Below are 23318 nucleotides of genomic sequence, written 5' to 3'. Positions count from 1 at the left end.
CAGGCCTAGGATGCAGGGAACATGCCGAGTGCTTGCTGTTATGGGTGGACAGGGGATAGCACAAGAGGAAGTGTTCCCACTCGCCCAGAGAGGTCAGGGAAGGCTTTGCAGAGGCGGTGACATTTGAGCTGACTCCTGAGGAAGAGCAAGTTCTCTGAGACGATACGCCAGTTGGTGAAGAGGGTGTTCCAAGGAGACGGGACATGAAGTACCAAGTATTGAGCCTGGAAAGAGCAGAACGTGCTCGGGGGGGAAATACAAGGAATTGGGGACCGCTGTGGAAAGGGTGGAGGCGGCAGGCGAGTGCACAGAGCAGGCTGCTGGAACACCATTCTTCTAAGCCACCGTAAGGACTTTAGACCTTGCCTCAGGACTGAGAGGAGCCGTGGAAGGATGTTAATCAGGGCAATGATGTGTGTGTGTGTGTTTTTTTTAATAGGCTCAAACTCAAATCCCTACAGACAGAAGAAAGTCCAGCTTTCTGTGACTCAGCAGAAATTTCCCACTGGGGCTGGGCCTCCTTGAGGCTGGGATTAGTTGATTTTTTAGGCTTGTGTTACTGGGCACTGGATCTCCATGCTAACCTACTTTCCTTCTAGTTGGCTTCCTGTACTGAAGGGGCTGGAAAATTAAAGACTACAATCCCCAGACTGTCTCAGAGCTGGAGTTCCAGGTAGGACCTAGGCTCTGCCTCTTAGCTGTATGCAGGAGATCTGAAAGGTATTCATGAGGCAGAGACCACCCTCTGCAGCTCCTGTTCCTTCTGCTGTCAGGGTGGTTGGGAGGAGGGGGCATCTCTTCTTTTGGTGTTTAGTCAGCACAGATCTGGGAGACATGGAGTAGCTTTGGGGCCAACAGTCGTGGTGAGTTTCCCAAACCCCATCCTCCTGAGTGTGGCTTCCTGGACTGATGAGCCTCCCCAGGGGTGCCCCTAGAATCATTCCTGTAGGCCTATCCTACAGCTCTTCCAACCATTTTTGTGACCTCACTGCCTGTATCTAAGCACTTCCTGTTCAAAATATGGTGTCCTCTCTGTGCCCGGGGAGTGGACTGGCAGCTTCTGCCCGGATAGGGCCTCAGCCGATGCTAGGTAAGGCCAAGACTTCTCTGTGAGGCCTGGGAAAGCATAGGATGTGCTCAGCTTCCATGGAGGGAGGCGGCTCTGCCTCCCACCAAGTTTTCTAAGTGAGAGAGCGTGTTCCTCAACCACAGAAAGAGCTTCAGATGCTGGGTTGTCAACAAGAATGACAAAGATCTCCAGTTATGAGATCTTTATTTTATGAGATAAAAACCCTTTATTCAGTATTTTCCCTCAAGGTTAGCAATGTGCCATGGCAGCAGCCTTTCATTTGAGAGAGATGCTCAACATGATACAAAGTAGCAAAAGCTCAGGTTCTGCAGGAAGCACCCTGAGGTTCTCCAACCTCTGGCGCCTGGTATGTGCTTTCTCTCCATCTTTGTGTGCCCGGAAAGTGGGGAAGCAAGGGCTCAGCTCAGCTCTGTCTCTGCAGGAAAAGCAGGCCCACCTTCTTGTTGGGAACCAGAACAATGCGAGCCACACTCGTCACCTCCCCCGTCTCAGGGGCCAGGACCACCTCATACTGCTGGATCAGCTGGGACATAAAAGGCACAGGGGCGCTTAGTCTGTGACCTCCATCCACCACCCTCCTCAGCATGCCCCAAACCGTGCCTCACTCCCCCGTCAGCCTCCCTGGCCCACACACCCCTCCAGTCTCTCCCCACTCACCCTTGTCAGCAGCAGCTGCATCTCCAGCTCTGCAATCCTGCGGCCCAGGCAAGCCCGAACCCCATAGCCAAAGGGCACAGAGCCAAAAGGGTGCTGGGTTTTGAGGGCATCAGGCTGGTTCTTCCTTAGCCAACGCTGGGGCTGGAAGCTGTCAGGCTCAGGGTAGATGTCAGGGTCCCGGGAAACCACGTAGTGGCACAGCACAAACTGGGTCTGCACACACAGGTTGTGGCACATCAGTGTAGGTCTGGGAGGGGCCCCCGGGAACCCTGGCTCTCCAGCCCCACTCACGTTCTTGGGAAAGAGGAAGCCACCAACTTCAATTTCCTTGTCCACGACAACTCGGGAGTTCACAGGGACCACAGGATAGAGACTGCAGGGAAAGGAAAGTGCAGGCCTGCCTCTGAATCCAAGGAGGGTCAGAGTGCCCACCCTCTCGGCCACACCCCTCTGGTCCCCCAGTCCTCTCTTCCCATTTCATCTCTGACCCTGGCCACAGTCCCTCAGCCCCCCACTTCCCACTCCTGTCTCTGAGCTCCCCTCCACACACAGACCCTAGTTCCTGGGGACAGTATCCTACCGCAGGGTCTCCTTAAGCACAGCTTTGAGCAGGGGCATGCGGGCTAAGTCCTTGTGCTGGGGCACCTGCCCAGCAGGCACCACGCCCACCACTTCCTTATGCAAGGCCGCCTGGATCTCTGGGTTCTTTGAAAGATGGTACAGGGCCCACGTCAGCGTGTTGGATGTCTGGGAGGTACAGTAAGAGATGAAGTGAGCAGGGATTTCTAGGAAAGAGGCCCAGTTAGATGGTGGGAAGTGCTTGCATGTTTGCAAAATGTGGGAGAGAAATTAAATTGCTTCGAGTATGGCAGGGCTTCCCTGAGGACTCAGATGGTAAAAAAATCTGCCAGCAATGCAGGAGACTCAGGCTCAATCCCTGGGTCAGGAAGACCCCTGGAGAAGGGAATGGCACCCCATTCCAGTATTCTTGCCTGGAGAATCCCATAGACAGAGGAGCCTGGTGGGCTACAGTCCACGGGGTCGCAAATAGTCAGAGATGACTGAGCGACTAACACTTTTATACAGCAGGATTGGACTCCAGGGTTTATAGGACCCTCTCTCCAATGCTCAACGTGGCTTCACGCAGGATAAGGACTGATATGATAGAGAATCACACTGTAACAGCATAGGAGACTAACGGAGAAACCCAACAGGACAAAAGCACATGAAAGAGGCCCTACTGTGAAGGTGCTATGGGCAAGCTCTTCAACTCTCTGCTTAGATGACAGCATGAAGGAGTAGATTAGGTGTGAGATGAAACTTCCCAGCTGTCAGAGAGGCTCCATGGAGTGAGCGAATCCCTCACACTGGAACCACTCCTGGCCCACCTCTGTGAGGCTGAATGACCCCCATTTTCCTTCCAGCTCTAAATCCACATTACAGAAAGAGAAGCAGGTACCTGGAGGGACGAAGGTCAGGCTCAGGTGGAGGATAGTGGGGAACTGGCCCAGGATGAGAGCTGGGAGGCCCTGGCCTCCGCGCCCGCCCCTCTCACGCACCGTGTCTACTCCAGCCAAGAGTAGCTCGGGCAGGCTGCCCTCAGCCTCACGAGGACTGAGCTGTCCGCTGGTCAGCAGGAAATGCAGATAACCAGATATCTGGGTCTTCTCTGGATTCCCTGTCTTCAGCTGGGCCTCCATCTCCTCCAATTTCTGATCAATCAGCTTCTTTCCTACAGGGACAATGGGGAACCGGGAGGATGCGGCCAAAAGCCATGCTCTCCAAGGACCGAGGGAGAAAGTCCTGGGAGAGAGTATTGGGGGCTGTTACTGCGCTGACCTTGGGACCCACGCCCCCACTTCTTCCCCTGGACTCCTCACCAAAAGAGAATATGGTATTCCAGCCATCCAGGTACCGCTTCCAGAAGGGCAGCAGGGGACGAGTCCACTTGGGGAGGAAGGTGGCAAAGAGAGAGTTGTGGAACATGAGCCCGACAGATCTGACGAAAGTCTCAGTGTCCTTGGGGATGGAGCGCTCCAGGCAGCCAATACGTTTCTCAAATAGGATGTAGGAAATAGCTGGAGGTACATGGCGGCCATCATCAGGGGAGAGTACAGCCTACCCCTAACCCACACCTACCCCTGACACACGCCCACCCGGCCCTTCTCCCCACCAGAGTACCTTCCAAGGCAAAGAAGTAGAATTGGTGAGCGATGTCAGGCACGTGGTCCCCCGAGGCACTCTCCGCCCGCAGCTGTTTCAGTTGATCCATGAAGTCATCGATCACCTCATTCAGAGCATCCGTGTAGAGCGCAGCCTCGGCTGGCTTCAGCATCCGCTGGTTCAGAGTCTGGCGCAACCGGTACCACTGCTCTCCCATCCTGCACACGACGGAAGAGTGATACCAGTGTCAGTATTTGAGGACTGGATTAGGTGGTATCTTCCCACCCTGAGACCCTTACAGAGTTGAGGAAAATCTCAGACTCCTAGACCTAGAATTATGGAATCACAAGCTCTCAAATGACAGAATCTTCAAATCACCAAACTTCAGAGTTTCACTAACAGCATAAAGGAAGTAGTTAAGGTGAGCATCTGAACCAACCTGTGCCGTGCTAGTGCTAAGTCGCTTCAGTTGTGTCCAACTCTTTGAGACCCTATGGACTATAGCCAGCCAGGCTCCTCCAGTCCAAGGGATTCTCCAGACAAGAATACTGGAGTGGGTTGCCATGTCCTCCTCCAGGGGATCTTCCAGACCCAGGGGTTGACCCCCCCATATCTTATGTCTCCTGCATTGGCAGGCGGGTTCTTTACCACTAGCACCACCTGGGAAGCCTTCTGAACCAATCTGCCTAGGGTCAAATCATAGGTCAGATGATGTCGGCTGAGTGACCTTAGGCAAGTGACTCAACTCTTCTGTGCCTCAGTTTCCCTTCTGTAAAATGGGAATAATAAGAGCACCTATCTTAGTAGGATAATTAATGTGTTTAGATTGGTGCCTGGCAAATTCGTGATACTTAATGAATGTTGACTGTGATTATCTTAGGATGACACAACTCTGTAATCTTCTGTATGTGAAATGAGCTAGGCAGCTACAGTGGCTCTGGTCCCTCTGTGTCAAGGATGGGGGATAAAAGAGAGCAACTGAGGGTTCTTGAGGTGCTCAGAGGAACTTTGTGCTCTGCTAGGCTCAAGGCGCCAAGGAGATGGAGAGCATTATCTGGCTGATGCTCCAGGTCCTCTTGCCATAGCCATGCAGGAGGTAGCTGGGTCCTCACTCTGGTTAGACAGGGATGCTCATGGGGATGGACACACACTTCCCATTCAGGGGCTTAATGTTCCCATCTTCCGTGGTCCCCCAAACCTGTTACCGTTCCTAAGCAAGCTGGGTATGGGTCAATTTTTAAAAAGCTAGATGTAGAGTAATAAGTACAACATGGTAAAATTTTAAGAGGAAGAGAGGAAACCCTATATATCTATATGCATATCTGTATGCTCACAGAGAAGAATATACGACTTCCCAGGTGGTGGTAGGGGTAAAGAACCCACCTGCCAATGCAGGTAGATGTAAGAGATGCGGGTTCGATCCCTGGGTTGGAAATATCCCCTGGAGCAGAGCATAGCAACCCACTACAGTATTCTTGCCTGGAGAATTCCATGGATGGAGGAACCTGAAGGGCTACAGTCCAGGGGTTACAAACAGTTGGATACAACTTAGCCACTAAACAAGATAAGAATATACACGAAATTGTCAGGATTATTTAGGAGGATGGGATGGGACCAAGGGGTAGGGAGACAAAATTTTATTACTGGAATTTTTACAATAAATATTACTTTTGAATTTTAAAAATTCATAAGGTCTTTAAAAAAGAAAAACATTTACAAGTATTAAGGCAAGAATCAGGTATTTTATTTTGAACTATTGGGCTTCCTGGTGGCTCAGACAGTAAAGAATCTGCCTGCAATGTGGGAGACCTGCGTCCAATCCCTGGTTTGGGAAGATCCCCTGGAGGAGGGCATGCTCCAGTGTTCTTGCCTGGAGAATCCCCATGGACAGAAGTGCCTGGCGGGCTACAAAACAGGGGGCTGCAAACAGTTGGACGCGACTGAGTGACTGAGCACAGCACAGCACTGTAAGCCAACTATACTTCAATAAATTTGAAAAATGTATTTTACTTAAATGAAGCTTAAAAAACAAACTAAATAAATAAATAAATGAACTTCAAACCCTAGGAGTTTTCTTTCTTATATTGGTGTGTGTGCTAAGTTGCTTCAGTCATGTCCAACTCTTTATGGCCCCATGGTCTGAGCCCACCAGGCTCCTCTGTGCATGGGATTCTCCAGGCAAGAATACTGGAGTGGGTTGCCATGCCCTCCTCCAGGAATCATCCCGACCCAGGGATTGACCACGTTGTCTCTTAGGTCTCTTGCACTGGGAGGCAGGTTCTTTACACTGGTGACATCTTATGTTGCGGAAAACTGCAAAAAGGTAAACTAAAAGTGTGGCTAGAAAAAAAATGAAAACCAGAACAGACCTATTTATTGGAACTTCAGGTTTGGGTGCTTCTTCCAAGAATAAAACTCTCCCAACAATAGGAACAGATTTGCAGAACTTAAATGAGAACCTTTCTGTGGTTGTTAAAATATTTCTTGGGGAAACGATGCTTCAGAAAATGAGATTTTAAATATATATATATGTTAAAACAAAAAAGTCTCATAGGTTAGCAAAATAGCTCTTAAATACACATATTATATAACATATTTAGGAAACTGGCTTTAGACAAAATGGGTATAATAGATCACAAAGGGGTATATATATATATATATATATATATATATATATATACACACACACATTTAGCTCCAGTTCTAAATCTGAACCATCAAGTCCAGTGATGGCTTGACCTGGTAAAAAACTGAGACCTAAATCTTTTATTGTTATTATTATTGATTTATAATTGACATGTAACATTATATTGGTTTCAATGTAATGATTTGACATCTGAATACATTGCAAAATGATCACCATAATAAGACTAGAATGTGGGAGGAGAAGGAGACGACAGAGGATGAGACAGTTGGATGGTATCACCAACTCGATGGACGTGAGTTTGAGTAAGCTCTGGGAGTTGGTGATGGACAGGGAAGCCTGGAATGCTGCAGTCCATGGGGTTGCAGAGTCGGACATGACTGAGCGACTGAACTGAACTGACCATTTGTCACCATAAAAAAATAAACTTTAAGGATTTACTCTCTTGGCAAGATTTGGGTCTCAAATATTGTACAGCATCCTTGAGACTCAAATCTTGCCCTCGAGGTCAGATATCAGGCTAAACAGCTCTTAAAGAACATTATCTATTCTCTTCTCAGAACTTAGAAAAAAAGACCCAGGAATTAAGTTCTGAAACCACCCACCTATGAAGGAACCAGGAAAAGAGAAAGCTATGAAATGACAGAATGAATATACAGGCATCAAAGACATAGAAAATGAACCTTCCAACCAGTATGTTCCTTTCCAAACATGTTAAGGCAGTAGGTCCTTGCATTCCAGAATCAGAGATATCTATACCACTACTCACTGTGTCACTTCTGGCAAGTAGTGCCAAAACCAAACCCTTCTAGGCCTCAGTTTCTTTATTTGTAAAATGGGAATTAATAATACTATCTACTTCCTGGCCTTGTTGTGAGGTTAGAATGAAATAATAAATGTAAAGAGACTAGCTTGATGTCTGGCATATCATAAACACTTAGTTATTATCAGTGTTGTTGCTATTATTTCAACCACCTGGATTAACTTTAATCCCTTAAAAAATGACTTTAGAAATGTGGATGTCAGACAACTAGGGAAAATAAAAAGCCATTCATTGTTTTGGAAGCTCTTTTAACATACTATAGCAAAAAGAAGCCTGTAATATACCCAATTACAAGTTGTGGCACTGGGAATGGTTTATCACCAATGATTCTCAATTATTTACCTTAATTGGTATTTGAATATATAATATACTCAGCTCATCTTTCAATGTGTCACTGCCAAAATAATCTTAACTTTTCTAGGTATGACTTCGAGGCTAAAACCTACACGTACCTCTCTGTGTTGAGAGCATCCATGAAAGTTATAACCAACAACAAGTATATAATACATAATTTGGAAAATATTCTTAAAATTAAATTGAGCCCTCCCAACTAATATGATGCTGCTATTTTTTTTCAACTATAAGTAAATATGTCCCAGTACAATTTGAGTTAATATATTTTCAACCATAATACAGAATCATGAAGCTTGAAAGGTCTAAAAGATACCTTGGAGATCCTGTAATTCAAGCTTCCCATTTTATACATAAGAAACATAAGCCAAAAGAGGGTATATTATTCATTTGTCATAGTCATAGGATATATTAGTGGAAAAGTCAATGAATGGTCCATGGGCTTCAGTCCAACCCAACCATCACTTTCTAGACACAGAGGCTTTTTTCTAGACTCAGGCTCGGGGGACACAGGGAGATCCTACTCTGCGCATTATCCTCTGGCTGCCCAGTGCCACCGTTCCTGGGCCTGGCCTCTGGGGCCCTCTTCCAGTCCCTCCGGCCCCAGCTCACGTGGTGAAGGGCCCATAGGACAGGCCTTGCTGGTCCCGGTGCTCCTTCCATAGTTTCATGTCGTCCCGCACTGGGTACTTGCCCTCTTGGCGCATCACTTGCTCCAGCAGTGGGGCGCTGGCCAGGTGCACGTGCATCTGAGGCCCTACTCGGTTTATCCATATTGGGCCGTACTTGGCCTTGGTCAGCACCTGTGGGGTTCAACCAAAGCTGAATCATCATGGCCTAGGCAAGCAGGCACTTCCTGGAGAGGAGAAACAGGATAGAGGAAATGTCCCATGGCCACACCGGAGCAGGTGGGCTGGGCAAAACTCATTGTGTAGGAGGTAGGTGCTGGGATGGCCTGTGGTCTTAAAAGGAGAACACTGGAAAAAATGGTTACACAGGAGTTAACATATTGAGAGCAATGAGTAGCTGGCAGAACTGGGGGAACTGAGGTCTTAGAGGAATGAAATTTTGGGAAAATGAGATACCTGGTAAACTGGAGTAGGCTGAGGTATTGGGGGTCCAGGGTTTCAGGGAAACTGAGCCCTTAGTGAAGTACAGTAAAATGTCTACGTCCTCTTCATGTGTGTGTGCTCAGCTGCTCAGTCATGTCTGGTTCTTTGCATCCCCATGGACTGTAGCCCGCCAGGCTTCTCTGTCCAGGGGATTTCCCAGGCAAGAATAGTGCAGCAGGTTGCCATTTCCTACTCCAGGGGATCTCTCCAACCCAGGGATCCAATCTGAATCTCTTGTACCTCCTGTCATAGAAGGCATTTAAATTTCCTGCAGTTTTCTTCCAAACACGAGAAGATAAGCATCTCGTATAACCAATAAGAAAAAAGAGATACAGTTAGAAATGCCAGGAAAAATAAGAAGCTGAATGAGAAAATCAATATGTAAGTATGAAGTAAACTATGTGGCATGAATTTTTTAAATAAAAAATTTTATTAGCTGTGTTAAGGAAAGTAATTCTCAATATTTTATCTTAGAATTTCTAAAGCACTTGACAGTTGAGACACATAACATCTGTGAAATTGACATTGCAATGAATGATGTTTTTATAGCTGTTGAAAATAAGGGAGAAAACAATATGTTTTGGCAGGGGGAGGTAAAACTTAAAAAAATCCAGAAATACTAAGATTAAATTTATTAGCTAAATTACACCTATAAACTGAAATAAAATGAAACATAGTGGTTTCCCAAGTACTTCATCTTTCATAATCTGTTACTGAATATGTTTTAAGAGGATCAGAAGTGTTCCAATATCAAAATTAGTCCAAAGGGTTTCTATAAAAGAAACATTATAATTATGGAGACAAGGGACTTCCCTGGTGGTCCAGTGGTTAAGAGTCTACCTTTCAATGAAGAGGACATGGGTTTGATCCCTGGTTGGCAACTAAGATCCACATTCCACAGGGCAATTGAGCCCACTTGCCGCCACTACCAAGCTGTGTGCCACAACTAGAGAGAAGCCTGCCCATTGTACTGAAAGATACCACAAAGATCCTTCATGCCACAGCTGGGACCTGACACAGCCCAAAATAAAATAAATAAACTTTTTTTTCAATTATAGAGAAGAGATCTATTATGCAAATTATAGAACTCATAGTCCATAGAATCATCAATTTTACTGGGTCTTACTGTTGACATTAAATACTAGGTTCTTATCTGAAGTTTGATTTCTTTTCCTTCTGTTAAGTTCACGTAAAATGACATGTAATGTTTTTATATAACGATGCAAACAATGCTTATCTCTAAGTCATGGTTTATAGATAGTTTACTTTCTTCTTTATACTGTGATTTGTTTTTTAAGTATTCTACCTTCATCTTGGAATCAGAAAAAAATCATATTTTAAAGGACCAGATTAATAAGCTTGGGCACCACTTCTTGCCTGGAATCCAAAGCTCCTGGCACCACTTCCTGGCTATTGGTTTGGAATTTTCTGGGACATTTTCCCCCATGCCTAGACATTGCTATCTTCTCTCTTCCTTCATACTCCTCGTCTCAGTTAGTTTACTCGGTGGAACTTAACAAGGATCTATTTATGTAAGAACTTATTTTAGAAAGACACCGGAATACTTGCTGAGAGATGTGTGCTATGTCTGTGAGCCTACCATTAAGCCGTAACCTGAACCAGTTAGAGAGCCCCAGCGTTCTCAGATAGGTCCTATCTAAATGCCCCTTTGCAGACCAGAGTCCCCTGGAGATCATCTTCCAGGATGAATGAGAGGGCTAGCCTCCGCCAAGTGAAATTCCAAAGATGGACAGTATTAAATTCATCCAATACTCATTTATTGAGCTCATATCCTGTTCCTCCTATACTGATCTAGGGGCTGGGGATACTGCTGTGACCTACTCTTTTACAGTTTATTTACATCCTAAGGCGTGAGCCACATAGTTAAGAATTGGATTACTTATGCTTCTAAATGGTTCCTTAATTTTTTTAAGATTTTTTTTATGTGGACCATTTAAAAAGTCTCTATTGAATTTGTTACAATACAGCTTGTATTTTATGTTTTGGTTTTTTGCCCGAGATGCTTGCAGGATCTTGGTTCCCCGAACAGGGACCAAACTCATACCCCCTGCACTGGAAGGTGAAGTCTTAATCACTGGACCACCAAGGAAGTTCATTTCCCAAATTATTTTGTAGATGTAGATGTCTGTTTCTTTAACTAAATTGAAAGTCTTCAAGGGCAGGAACCATGTACTTCTTTATACCTCCCCTACTGCTAGAAGCAGTGATAAACACATTACAGGCACTCAGTAAATATTTAGCAGTTGCCAACGAATCAAGTGGAAGAATAACAAGCTGCAGATAAGACAGAGCTTATGAGACAGAGTCAGAAAGGAAGCAGGGGAGAGGATACATAGGACACTGATAACAATGGCTCCACTGGGGCAGGCATTAATTTGAAAAAGCCTGGAAGGATAATATGGAAAGGAAATTAAGAGAATAATTCTAATAGATAATTATAATAGCATCTTTTATGGACTGAATGTTTGCATCTCTCCAAAACTCACAGGTTGAAGCCCCAACCCTCAGTGTATATTTAAAGAAGAGACATCTAAGAAAGTATGATTAAATAAGAGTGGGGCCCTGATCCAGTAGGATTAGTAAGCATCCTCCTAAGAAGAGATATCAGAGTTCTCTGTGTATGTGCACATACACACACACACACACCAAGCAAAGATCATTTAAGTACACAGGAAAAAGGTAGTTGTCTGCAAGCCAGAAAAACTGTTACCAAATGCAAGTCTGTGTGCCCAATGCACAATGAGGCCAAACAATACCAAAACATCAGAATTTGGGGCAGAGAAAGGCTTACTGCAGGGCCATGTAAGGAGACAAGCGAGTGGCTCATGCCTTAAAAACCCTGAACTTCCTGAAAGCTTTCAGCAAAGCCCTTTTATAAGAAAGATGAAGGAGAAGGAGGGGCATGGTTGTGCTTGCATGCTTAGTTGCTCAGTCGTGTCTGACTCCTTGCAACCCTATGGACCGTAGCCTGCCAGGCTCCTGTGTCCATGGAATTCTCCAGGCAAGAATATTGGAGTAGCTTTCCATGTCCTCCTCCAGGGGGTCTCCCCGACCTAGGAATCGAACTACACATTTCTTATATCTTCTGCATTGGTAGGCCAATTCTTTACCATTAGTGCCACTTGGGAAGCCTAGGGCATGGTTTAGTTGTTCCAAAATAAAAAAAAATTTTCTTGGTGTCAGATCCTTTGTTCTTGAGGTCAGATCACAGTCAGGTCACCACGTACCTGTAAACCTCCACCAAGACAAATGTTATTCTCTATTCTGACAAAAAAGGGCAAGGTCATGGCTCAACTTTCACTCTCTCAGATTCAGGCTAACAGGAGGGGGTCCCTGTGTGGGCTCATGACCCTGTTCAGCAGCATTCATCTAGTACCCGGTCTGGGTCCTCCCGCCAGTGCCCACTCCTGGCTGAAGAGGCGGTTCTCAGCTGGTGGTGCCTTCAGGAGCAGGATCCCAGGCTCAGCCCAGCTGTCATCACTGAGGGAGCCAGGTACCCAGGACCGAGCTGGCCCTCAGTCTTTTCACTTAACTGGAGACAATCATTTGTATAGGATCAATAGGAATACTTGTTGTAGCACATACCAACCAGCTCACAAGAATCGCCCTTCTTTGAAAATAGCCCCAACCACAGAGGTGGACCTGAAGTAGTGACGTGAAATGTCCTTTCAACTTAACCCTGACCTCTGGTCACCTCCTAGGAGCAGATAACCAATCTAAACTGTACCTATTTTTGAAACTTGAATGGAAAGCCTGAAGTTGGATGAAGGTTACTTTCATGGCAGTGTCCAGTTTCTGAGGCCTACATGGACTGTGAACCATGAATACTGCCACTGCCATTAGGTTGCAGAGGTGGGGATGGGGGAGAAGTTCACTGCTGCCTTGAAGCCTGGGCCCAGCCAGTGGGCGGCCCTTGCAAGGACTCAGGAGCTCTTCAGGACACAGCCCCAGCCTTCAGCCTGTCCCTGGGCCTCTCTAGATCACCCCACCAGCCCCAAGACCTGAGGGCCTGGAGTGCCCTGGGGAGAGGACCATGATCCACCTCTTACTGTATCCTTTACCACAAGGACCACAGTGAGGTCCGCTATTGGTAGAGTGGGACCTCAAACCACTGTGCTAAGGGTGTCACACTAACAGTCTCCAGCTAATGGGCATGTGCCCGCTCTACTCCTGTTAGAAAAAGACTCTCACCAGAAATCAACTATTCTGGTACCTTATCTTCTACTTTCAGCCTTCAGAACTGTGAAAAACACTAATTTTGTTGTTTAAGACACCCAGTTTGTGGTATTTTGTTAGAGCAGCCAGAGTAAACTAATATATAACATCCAAAAGAATAAAATTACTAACAATAAATTTAACCAAGGAGGTAAAACACTTGTACACTGAAAACTACGAAACACTGCTGAAAGAAATTAAAGGCCTAAATAAATGGAAAGATATCCTATGTTCACAGATTGGGTAACTTAATACTGTTAAAATGGCACTGCTCTCCCAAGTGACCTACAGATTCAATGCAATCTCCATTAAAATTTTCATGGGCTTTTCTCAGAAACCAATCCTCAAATTCATATGAAATTGCAAGAGCCCGAAATAGCTGAAACAATGTTTAATAAGAAAAACAAAGATGGAAGACTCATACTTTCTGATTTTAAAACTTATTACAAAGCTACAGTAATCAAAACAGTTTGGTAATAGCATAATGATACACATATAGACCCAAGGACTAGAATCAAGATATCCAGAAATAAACCTAAATATCTATGGTCAACAGATTTTTGACAAGAGTGCCCAGATCATTCAGGGGGAAAAGAACAATCTCATCAATAAATAGTGTTAGGACAAATGGATAACCAAGTGCAAAAGAGTGAAGTTGGACCCCTACCTCACTTCATATACAAAAATTAACTCAAAATGGACCAAATCCCTAAATAAAAGAGCTAAAACTATAAAACTCTCAGAATAAAACACAGTGGTAAATCGTCATGATCTTGGATTTAGCAATGGATTCTTAGATTTATGGGGAAACAGTGGAAACAGTGTCAGACTATTTTTTTGGGCTCCAAAATCACTGCAGATGGTGACTGCAGCCACAAAATTAAAAGATGCTTACTCCTTGGAAGAAAAGTTATGAGCAACCTAGACAGTATATTCAAAAGCAGAGACATTACTTTGCCGACTAAGGTCCGTCTAGTCAAGGCTATGGTTTTTCCTGTGGTCATGTATGGATGTGACAGTTGGACTGTGAAGAAGGCTGAGTGCCGAAGAATTGATGCTTTTGAACTGTGGTGCTGGAGAAGACTCTTGAGGGTCCCTTGGACTGCAAGGAGATCCAACCAGTCCATTCTGAAGGAGATCAACCCTGGGATTTCTTTGGAAGGAATGATGCTAAAGCTGAAGCTCCAGTACTTTGGCCACCTCATGCGAAGAGTTGACTCATTGGAAAAGACTCTGATGTTGGGAGGGATTGGGGGCAGAAGGAGAAGGGGACGACAGAGGATGAGATGGCTGGATGGCATCACAGACTCGATGGACATGAGTCTGAGTGAACTCCGGGAGATGGTGATGGACAGGGAGGCCTGGCATGCTGTGATTCATGGGGTCACAAAGAGTCGGACATGACTGAGCGACTGAACTGAACTGAACTGAACATACGAGCAATAAAAGGAAAAAATAGAAAAACTGGACTTCATAAAAATTTAAAACTTTTGCATATCAAAGGACTTTATCAAGAATGTGAATAAACAATTTACATAATGAGAGAAAATATTGGCAAATCATATATCTGATGAGGGTTTAATATCTAGAATATACAGAAAACTCTTTAAAACTCAACAAGAAGACAATCCAGTTTTCAAAGGATGAAAGCACTTGACATTTCTCCAAAGATATACAAATAACCAATAAACACACAAAGAGATGTTCAACATCACTGATCATTAAGGAATGAAAATCAAAACCATAAAAAGGAAGCATTTCATATCCACTTGTTGTTTAGTCACTATGTCGTATCTGACCCTTTTGTGACCCCGTGGACTGTAGCCCACCAGGTTCCTTCATCCGAGGGATTTACCGGGCAAGAATACTAGAGTGGGTTGCCATTTCTTTCTCCAGGGGTTATATCCACTAGAATGATTTAAATCCAAAACACTGAATATAACAAGTTGTTGGCAAGCAGGTAGAGAAATTGAAGCCCTTGTACATTGCTGATGGGAAAGTAAAAATAGTGCAGCTGCTGTAGAAAACCATTTGGCAAGTTCCCAAAAAGTTAAACATTAAGAATTACCATATGATCCAGCAATTCCATTCCTAGGCATATACTCAAGAGAAATGAAAACATATACCACACAGAGACTTGTACAGGAATGTTTACAGCAGGATTACTTATAATCATCAAAAGGTGGAAACAACCTGAAAGTCATCAACTGATGAATGGGTAAGAAAATTGTGGGATATACATACAAGGGAATAGTATTCTGCCATAAAAAGGAACAATTCTGCCACACCCGTGGTGGATTCATGTCAATGTATGGCAAAACCAATACAGTATTGTAAAGTAAAATAAAGTAAAAATAAAAATTAAAAAAAAAAAAAGGAACAATTCCGCCATAAAAAGGAACAAAGTACGGGAGTACAAGACAAGCTACAATTTGGATGAAATTTGAAAACATATGCTAACTGAAAGAAGCTGAGACAAAAGGTCTCATATTGTATGATTCCATTTGTATGATATATCTGAAAAAGGCAAATCCATAAGGATGGAAAGCAGATTAATGTTTATACCAAAGGGTGACATGAAGGGGAATGAGGAGTGACTAATAACAGGGTCTCTTTCTAGGGTATCGAAACTTGAAAAAGTTATGAAACTAGAGAGAGGCAGTAGTTTTATAACATTAATAATACACTAAATGCTGCTGAATTGTGCACTTTAAAATGGTTCGTTGTTTTATACCTCGTGAATTTCCCCTAAGAAAAAGCCTAGAAGTTTGTGATACTTAAAACCTCCAGAGGCTCAGAAAGGGCCCTGCAGAGATTTCCCCTCAGCAAAGAGAGAACAGAAAGGGAGTGAGGGGGCTTCCCCTGAGTTGGCCCTTCTGTGGTTCCAAGACTTCCTCTCTTGTGAATCGAGAAGAGAGGACCAGACCAACCTTTCCTTTGCCTTGCCAGCTACTTATATAGGATTAAAGATCAGGTTTTTAGGGGTGTTTGCTCATTTGTCTATTTGCTCTGGGAAGAAGACACTGGCAGAGTCTCTTTTATAATGGGAATGCCCCCTATTGCACAAAACTGTTGCCCTTATAACTTCTGGAGGATGATTTGGCAGCCAATATATATCAAAGGCCTGCATGAAATCTTTTACTGCACCAATTCCACTTCAGGAGAATTTATTTTAAGGAGCTAATTCACGATGTGCATGATATTTAGCGATAGATATATTTATCAAACCTTTATACATTTAAAAATCTAAACATATAACAATAAGCTTCAGTATATTCTCATGTAGCCACAATGCAATACCCATTAAAAACTGTTACTCAAGTGATAGTAAAAGATATTCATATTAGTAAAGGGCAGATTATAAAAGAGAGTATATGGTATGCTTTCATTCAAAAAGTACATATGTGGATGATGCATGGGGGAAGTGTGGAAGTCTATTCACCAAAGACAAACAAGCAGGATTAATACCTACTTGCCCTGAAGACTATGTGTATATTTATGCATTCATTTCACAAATGCTTTTTTAAAAAATTCTATTTATTTATTTTTGGCTGTGCTGGGTCTTCATTGCTGTGTGGGCATTTCTCTAGTTGCAGCACGCAGGGGCTGTTCTCTAGTTGAGGTACGCAGGCTTCTCATTGTGGTGGCTTCCCTTGCAATGCACAGGAAGGCTCTAGGGCACAGGCTCAATAGTAGTGGCACGTGGGCTTAGTTGCTCTGCAGCATGTGAGATTTTCCCGAACCAGGGACTGAATCTATGTCTCCTGCATTGACAGGTGGATTCTTTTCCACTGAGTCACCAGGGAAGCCCACAAATGCTTATTAACACCTATGTGTGCCAGACACTTCATATGTACAGGGTGTTGAGATGGAAGATTTGGATTTTCTTTGTTTTGTGTCTTTATATTTTCTGATTTCTCTACAATACAGAAATTTATCAGGTATTACTTCTGCAAATTACTTCAACTAAGTCGAAATGACATGCTCTTACACGAGTTATGTAATCACAAATAATTAGTAGGCAACTCATATTTATTTGCCTTTTTTTAGAAGAAGGGTCATTTTATAGGGAAAAAAAAATGTGCCTGTCTCATTGTCATGGGTTTTGAATTCAAGTCAGTCATCCACAGCTGTCTTGTTCATTTCAGTTGAGGGGTCAAGGATTGCCTGGAAGGAGACTTTTGTCCTAGTTTCAGTTCCAGCTCAGAGGCTCTGTCACTTTGTTGTATAATAGACTGGCGGTGGCCCCCTCGCAATCTTGCATGTGTCTGCAGACTCAAAGGCTTGAACCCTGTGTCAACCGAGAAAAATGCACAACCTAAAAGTTGAGAATTATGTTTTATTCAGTGAAATTTCTGAAGACTTAAGCCCAGAAGGCAGCCTCTCAGATAGCTCTGAGGGACTGCTCCAAAGAGGTAAGTGAGGAAACAGTATATGTAACAGCTTTTGCAACAAAACCCAGGTAGTTGGAACATCAGAAGATTACTGTTACTTAAAGAAAACCAGACATCTGCAATTAACAAACTTAGTGCTTTTCTATGTGAAACTGTTGGGTGGCATTGTGAGGGTCCTCTGAAGAGCTCTGTGTGGTTCTTTATGTCTCGATGCAGAAAGAATTCCACAAGAAGCAAAGCAATGACAAGAAGTGATTTACTAGAATAGGATGTTTGTGAGGCTTACAAGCAGGCAGGTGAGGATGCTATACCCCAAGAACTTACTCAGCTACAGTTTTATAATTAAAAGAAAAGTGGGGTGGAGGGAGAAGACCTTGTTTTTCTTGAGTAGATGTCACGCTTCCATCATTAGTTCCTCCTCCAGGTTGAGCAGGGGAGTTTACATGTCTTTATATGGTCAAGCTAGGTCCAGAAATTATTGCTTTTTATGTGTGTAGAGAGCGTGTCCTAACTCACTGAGCTCACTGGGCAAGCTGTGGGTCTCATGCCACCATTGTTTTATTGCTTCGGGGCCTGTCTCATGTTTCTATTGCATGGTTTTGTTGCTCATTAAGCAAGCTTGCTTGGTTTTGTGGTTAAGTAAACCTGCAAGGAGATCCAACCAGTCCATTCTAAAGGAGATCAGCCCTGGGTGTTCTTTGGAAGGAATGATGCTAAAGCTGAAACTTCAGTACTTTGGCCACCTCACGCGAAGAGTTGACTCCTTGGAAAAGACTCTGATGCTGGGAGGGATTGGGGGCAGGAGGAAAAGGGGATGACAGAGGATGAGATGGCTGGATGGCATCACCGACTCAATGGACGTGAGTCTGAGTGAACTCTGGGAGATAGTGATGGACAGGGAGGCCTGGTGTGCTGTGATTCACGGGGTTGCAAACAGTCGGACATGACTGAGCGACTGAACTCAACTGAACTGAACTGAAACCTTCTTAAGTAATCATTAACTTAACAGGGGTATCCTATATTTTTTCTACTTATAATCCCCTAGTAGGATTACTTATTTAATTATCTACTTTGTCCCTTTATTCTGTCCCTGTCACATATATGCAAGAGTCTGGGCTCACTGAAATCATTCCTTTGATATGCACCTTAGCTACCTAGGGCCAGTATCTTGCTCTTTTCTACCCTGGATCCCCTCTCAGCAGATTGCTGGGGGCAGCTCCAGTGGCCAATGACTTAATGACCACAGTATCCTGTGTTGACTGATATGGCAGGCAACATTTTTTTGTCCAAACTAGCCTTCCCTGAGGCTGAATGCCCTTTCCTCCCATAACAGAACTGGAGACCTGCATGTAGCTGTCACCCAGCTATCTCCCTCCCTATGTCCCCTATATCTCCTGACAGGCATAAGTCCTCAAAATCCTGAGAGTTTCCCATCGCCTCTGAGTTCTGACCAATGTAGCCGTGCTGTTCTCCCCTCTGAGAAAAGAGCTACAGATAATAAAATCTCTTCCTGCAGGCTAGCAGGGGCTCCCCAACAACCTGGTACTCTACACCTCAGCATCGCAGTCATCTGACCCCTTTTGTTTAGGGCTGTTCTTTAGCGTGTGAGGGGAGGAGGAAAGTGGTGGTGGGTGGAGGGGTTGGGTGGCCAGGTTAGGAGACAGTAGACTCATCCTGCAGAGGAGTAGGGGGTCTTCTCACAGTCCTATCTATTTCGTCCATAACCAGCCACTGAAAACTGAAATTGGTGCTTTCTGGTAGTGGGTGGGGTTGGCTGCCTGTGCTGGACCCCTGGGCTTCCAGCCACTGTGGAATTCCTGAGGTGCCTGTTCTACATTCCTGTGTCTGGGTTTCTGTAAAAAAAAAAAAAAAAAGCAACTATAATAGTTTGGGGCAAGAACCACAGTGAAGAGAGAACAAAAGGGGAAGTGATCCTGCAAGTGAGACGTCTGAGGCCATTCCTCCTACTACTTTGGCAAAAATGTGAAACTAGTAATACAATGTTTAATTACGTGACTTTCAAAAATGTTAGGAAACTTCCTCTGATGTCCAAAGTTTTAAATGTGTAATGTCTTTTTTAAAAAAATAATTTTATTTATCTATTTATTGTTGGCTGTGCTGGGTCTCTGTTGCTGCATGGACTTTCTCTAGTTGCGGTGAGTGGGGAGCTACTCTTTAGTTGAGGTGGGCAGGTTTCTCATTGCAGTGGTTTCCTCTTATTGTGGAGCATAGGCTCAATACTTGTGGTTCTCGGGCTTAGTTGCTCCGCAGCACATGGGATCTTCCTGGACCGGGGACCGAACCTAAACCCGTGTCTCCTGCATGGTCTACCACTGAGCCACCAGGGAAGCCCCGAAAGGAAATCTTGATTAGCAAGATAAAGATCTCAGCAGGGTTGACTGCTAAGCCCCAACAAGGTTTGGAGTGAGCTTGTCAAGTGGTTTCCCCAAATAATGTTGGACTGACAACACAGAATCCCGCTGGCAGTCAAAGAAAAATTGCTCTCTTACCAACTAAAAAGCAGTATGTTCCTGATATAAATACTGTACTTGCAAAAGGAACCATACTCCAGGGGTGTTGCCCCCCTGCTCCTGACAGACGGACTACATGGGATTTTGAACCCTCTCCTCCCAAATATTGCTGGCAGAAATATCAACAACCTCTGATATGCAGATGATAACCATTGGCAAAAAATAAAGAGGAACTGAAGAGCCTCTTGATGAGAGTGAAAAAGGAAAGTGAAAAAGCTGGTTCAAAACTCAACATTCAAAAAACTAAGATCATGCATCCGGTCCCTTCACTTCATGGCAAATAGAAAGGGAAAAGAGGAAGGAGTAACAGATTTTATTTTCTTTGGCTCCAAAATCACTGCTGATCGTGACTGCAGCCATGAAATTAAAAGACATTTGCTCTTTGGAAGGAAAGCTATGACAAACCTAGGCAGAGTATAAAAAATCAGAGACACCACTTTGCCAACAAAGGTCCATATAGTCAAAGCTATAGTTTTTCCAGTAGTCAGGTATTAGATGTGAGAATTGGACCATAAAGAAGGCTGAGCGCCAAAGAACTGATGCTTTTGAATTGTGGTGCTGGAGAAGACTCTTGACAGTCCTTTGGACTGCAAGGATATCAAACCAGTCAATCCTAAAGGAAATCAACCCTGAATATTCATTGAAAGGATTAATGCTGAAGCTCCAATACTTTGGCCACCTCATGCGAAGAGCTGACTCATTTGAAAAGACCCTGATGCTGGGAAAGATTGAAGGCAAACGGAGAAAGGGCAGCAGAAGATGAGACTATTAGACAGCATCACCAACTCAATAGACATGAATGTGAGCAAGCTCTGGAAGATAGTGGAGGACACAGGAGCCTAGTATGCTGCAATTGATGAAGTTGTAAAGACTCAGACATGACTTAGGGACTGAAAAACAACAACCTCCCCAAAGCTGATAAAGTCACAACATCCTTTTAGAAAAATGAAAGTGGGACCCCAGCAGGCCAACTCACAAGGTATGGAATGGGATCCCAGTGGGCAGTGGCAGGACCTGATTGCTGGTGTACTTAGCGACAAGGGGGCTGGAGTCCTTGACTGTTGTCCTGAGAGCCTAATGAATTCCACTGGTGCTTAGAGTTAAAGAGAAAAGTGTTAGTTGCTCAGTCGTGTCTGACTTTGTGATCCCATGGACTAGCTTGCCAGGCTCTTCTGTCTATGGAATTCTCCAGGCAAGAATATGGGAGTGGGTAGCCATACCCTTCTCAAGGGGATCTTTTCAAGATCCCTGAGCTCAGGGATTGAGCCCAGTTTCAGGGAGATTCTTTACCACCTGAGCCATCAGGGAAGTCCTTTAAAAGGGGCCTTTTAAAGGCCCCACACAATTTTTTAGAAGCATTCCATGATTGTTCCTTTCCCTTCTGTATCACCAGGAGAGCGAAATTGCCTGGCTAGGACAGAAGGTTATGACCATACATAAAATATCTTTACTCATCCAGGGCAGTCAGCTCCTCAGAGATAGACTAAGATCCCTTCTTACAAGGAGCAGGAAAGGAGAAACTGGAAATAGATTTGGCTAAAAATCTAATGAGACTCTTGAAGTTTGGTTGCTCCCAGTAGCAGATGCAAAAGCCACACCAGTTCTGCTTGTTGAGAAGGCATGGAAATCAATTCATCACCTAATGACTGACTTCAAGCTCCTAGAATTCCAGTTGAGCTATTTCAGATCCTAAAAGATGATGCTGTGAAAGTGCTGCACTCAATATGCCAGCACATTTGGAAAACTCAGCAGTGGCCACAGGACTGCAAATGGTCAGTTTTCATTCCAATCCCAAAGAAAGGCAATGCCAAAGAATGCTCAAACTACTGCACAATTGCACTCATCTCACATGCTAGCAAAGTGATGCTCAAAATTGTCCAAGCCAGGCTTCAATAGTACATGAACTGTGAACTTCCCGATGTTCAAGCTGGATTTAGAAAAAGCAGAGGAACCAGAGATAAAATTGCCAACATCCATTGGATCATCGAAAAAGCAAGAGAGTTCCAGAAAAACATATATTTTTGCCTTACTGACTACGCCAAAGCTTTTGACTATGTGGATCACAACAAACTGTGGAAAATTCTGAAAGATATGGGAATACCAGACCACCTGACCTACCTCCTGAGGAATCTGTATGCAGGTCAAGAAGCAACAGTTAGAACTGGACATGGAACAACAGACTGGTTCCAAATAGGAAAAGGAGTACATTAAGGCTTTATATTGTCACCCTGCTTATTTAACTTATATGCAGAGTACATCATGAGAAATGCTGGACTGGATGAAGCACAAGCTAGAATCAAGACTGCCAGGAGAAATATCAATAACCTCAGATATGCAGATGATACCACTCTTATGGCAGAAAGTGAAGATGAACTAAAGAGCCTCTTGATGAAAGTGAAAGAGGAGAGTGAAAAAGTTGACTTAAAGCTCAACATTCAGAAAACTAAGATCATGACATCTGGTCCCACCACTTCATGGCAAATAGATGGGGAAACAGTGACAGGCTTTATTTTGGGGGGCTCCAAAATCACTGCCGGAGAAGGCAATGGCACACCAGTCCAGTACTCTTGCCTGGAAAACCCCATGGATGGAGGAGCCTGGTAGGCTGTAGTCCATGAGGTCGCTAAGAGTTGGACACGACTGAGCGACTTCACTTTCACTTTTCACTTTCATGCATTGGAGAAGGAAATGGCAACCCACTCCAGTGTTCTTGCCTGGAGAATCCCAGGGACAGAGGAGCCTGGTAGGAGGCCATCTATGGGGTCGCACAGAGTTGGACACGACTGAAGCAACTTAGCAGCAGCAGCAGAAAAATCACGGCAGATGGTGACTGCAATCATGAAATTAAAAGATGCTTGCTCTTTGGAAGAAAAGTTATGACCAACCTAGATGGCATATTACCGGAGAAGGCAATGGCAACCCACTCCAGAACTCTTGCCTGGAGAATCCCATGGACAGAGGAGCCTGGTGGACTGCAGTCCATGGAGTTGTGAAGAGTCAGGCATGACTGAGCAAATTCCCTTTCACTTCTCACTTTCATGCATTGGAGAAGGAAATGGCAACCCACTCCAGTGTTCTTGCCTGGAGAATCCCAAGGGTGGGGGAGCCTGGTGGGCTGCCGTCTATGGGATCGCACGGAATCGGACACAACTGAAGCGACTTAGCAGCAGCAGCAGCAGATAGCATATTAAAAAGCAGAGACATTATCAACAAAGGTCCGTCTAGACAAAGCTATGCTTTTTCCAGTTGTCATGTATGGATGTGAGAGCTGGACTATAAGGAAAGCTGAGTGCCGAAGAATTGATGTTTTTGAACTG

The 23318-nt window shown here is 44.4% G+C and overlaps 1 protein-coding gene across 2 annotated transcripts in view; it reads right to left on the bottom strand.

Annotated features, from left to right (window-relative positions):
* Positions 1 to 1301: 1301 nt before the first annotated feature.
* Positions 1302 to 23318, bottom strand: part of LOC128043348 (sterol 26-hydroxylase, mitochondrial) — a 40438-nt gene continuing 18421 nt past the window's right edge. The window contains exons 2-9 of one of the 2 annotated variants that reach the window (XM_052635686.1): positions 8341 to 8531; positions 3929 to 4128; positions 3628 to 3825; positions 3307 to 3479; positions 2328 to 2494; positions 2039 to 2120; positions 1748 to 1960; positions 1302 to 1613 (exon numbers count right to left, since the gene is read on the bottom strand). In XM_052635686.1, coding sequence (XP_052491646.1) covers positions 1494 to 1613; positions 1748 to 1960; positions 2039 to 2120; positions 2328 to 2494; positions 3307 to 3479; positions 3628 to 3825; positions 3929 to 4128; positions 8341 to 8531 — 1344 coding nt within the window. In that variant the 3' untranslated portion in view covers positions 1302 to 1493. The remainder of the gene's footprint in view (positions 1614 to 1747; positions 1961 to 2038; positions 2121 to 2327; positions 2495 to 3306; positions 3480 to 3627; positions 3826 to 3928; positions 4129 to 8340; positions 8532 to 23318) is intronic. The other variant, XM_052635687.1, reaches the window with a different exon arrangement.

The sequence above is a fragment of the Budorcas taxicolor genome, chromosome 2 (genome assembly GCF_023091745.1).
Source record: "Budorcas taxicolor isolate Tak-1 chromosome 2, Takin1.1, whole genome shotgun sequence".
In the NCBI taxonomy this organism is placed as follows: Eukaryota; Metazoa; Chordata; class Mammalia; order Artiodactyla; family Bovidae; genus Budorcas; species Budorcas taxicolor.
This window is presented reverse-complemented; position numbering and strand designations above follow the sequence as displayed.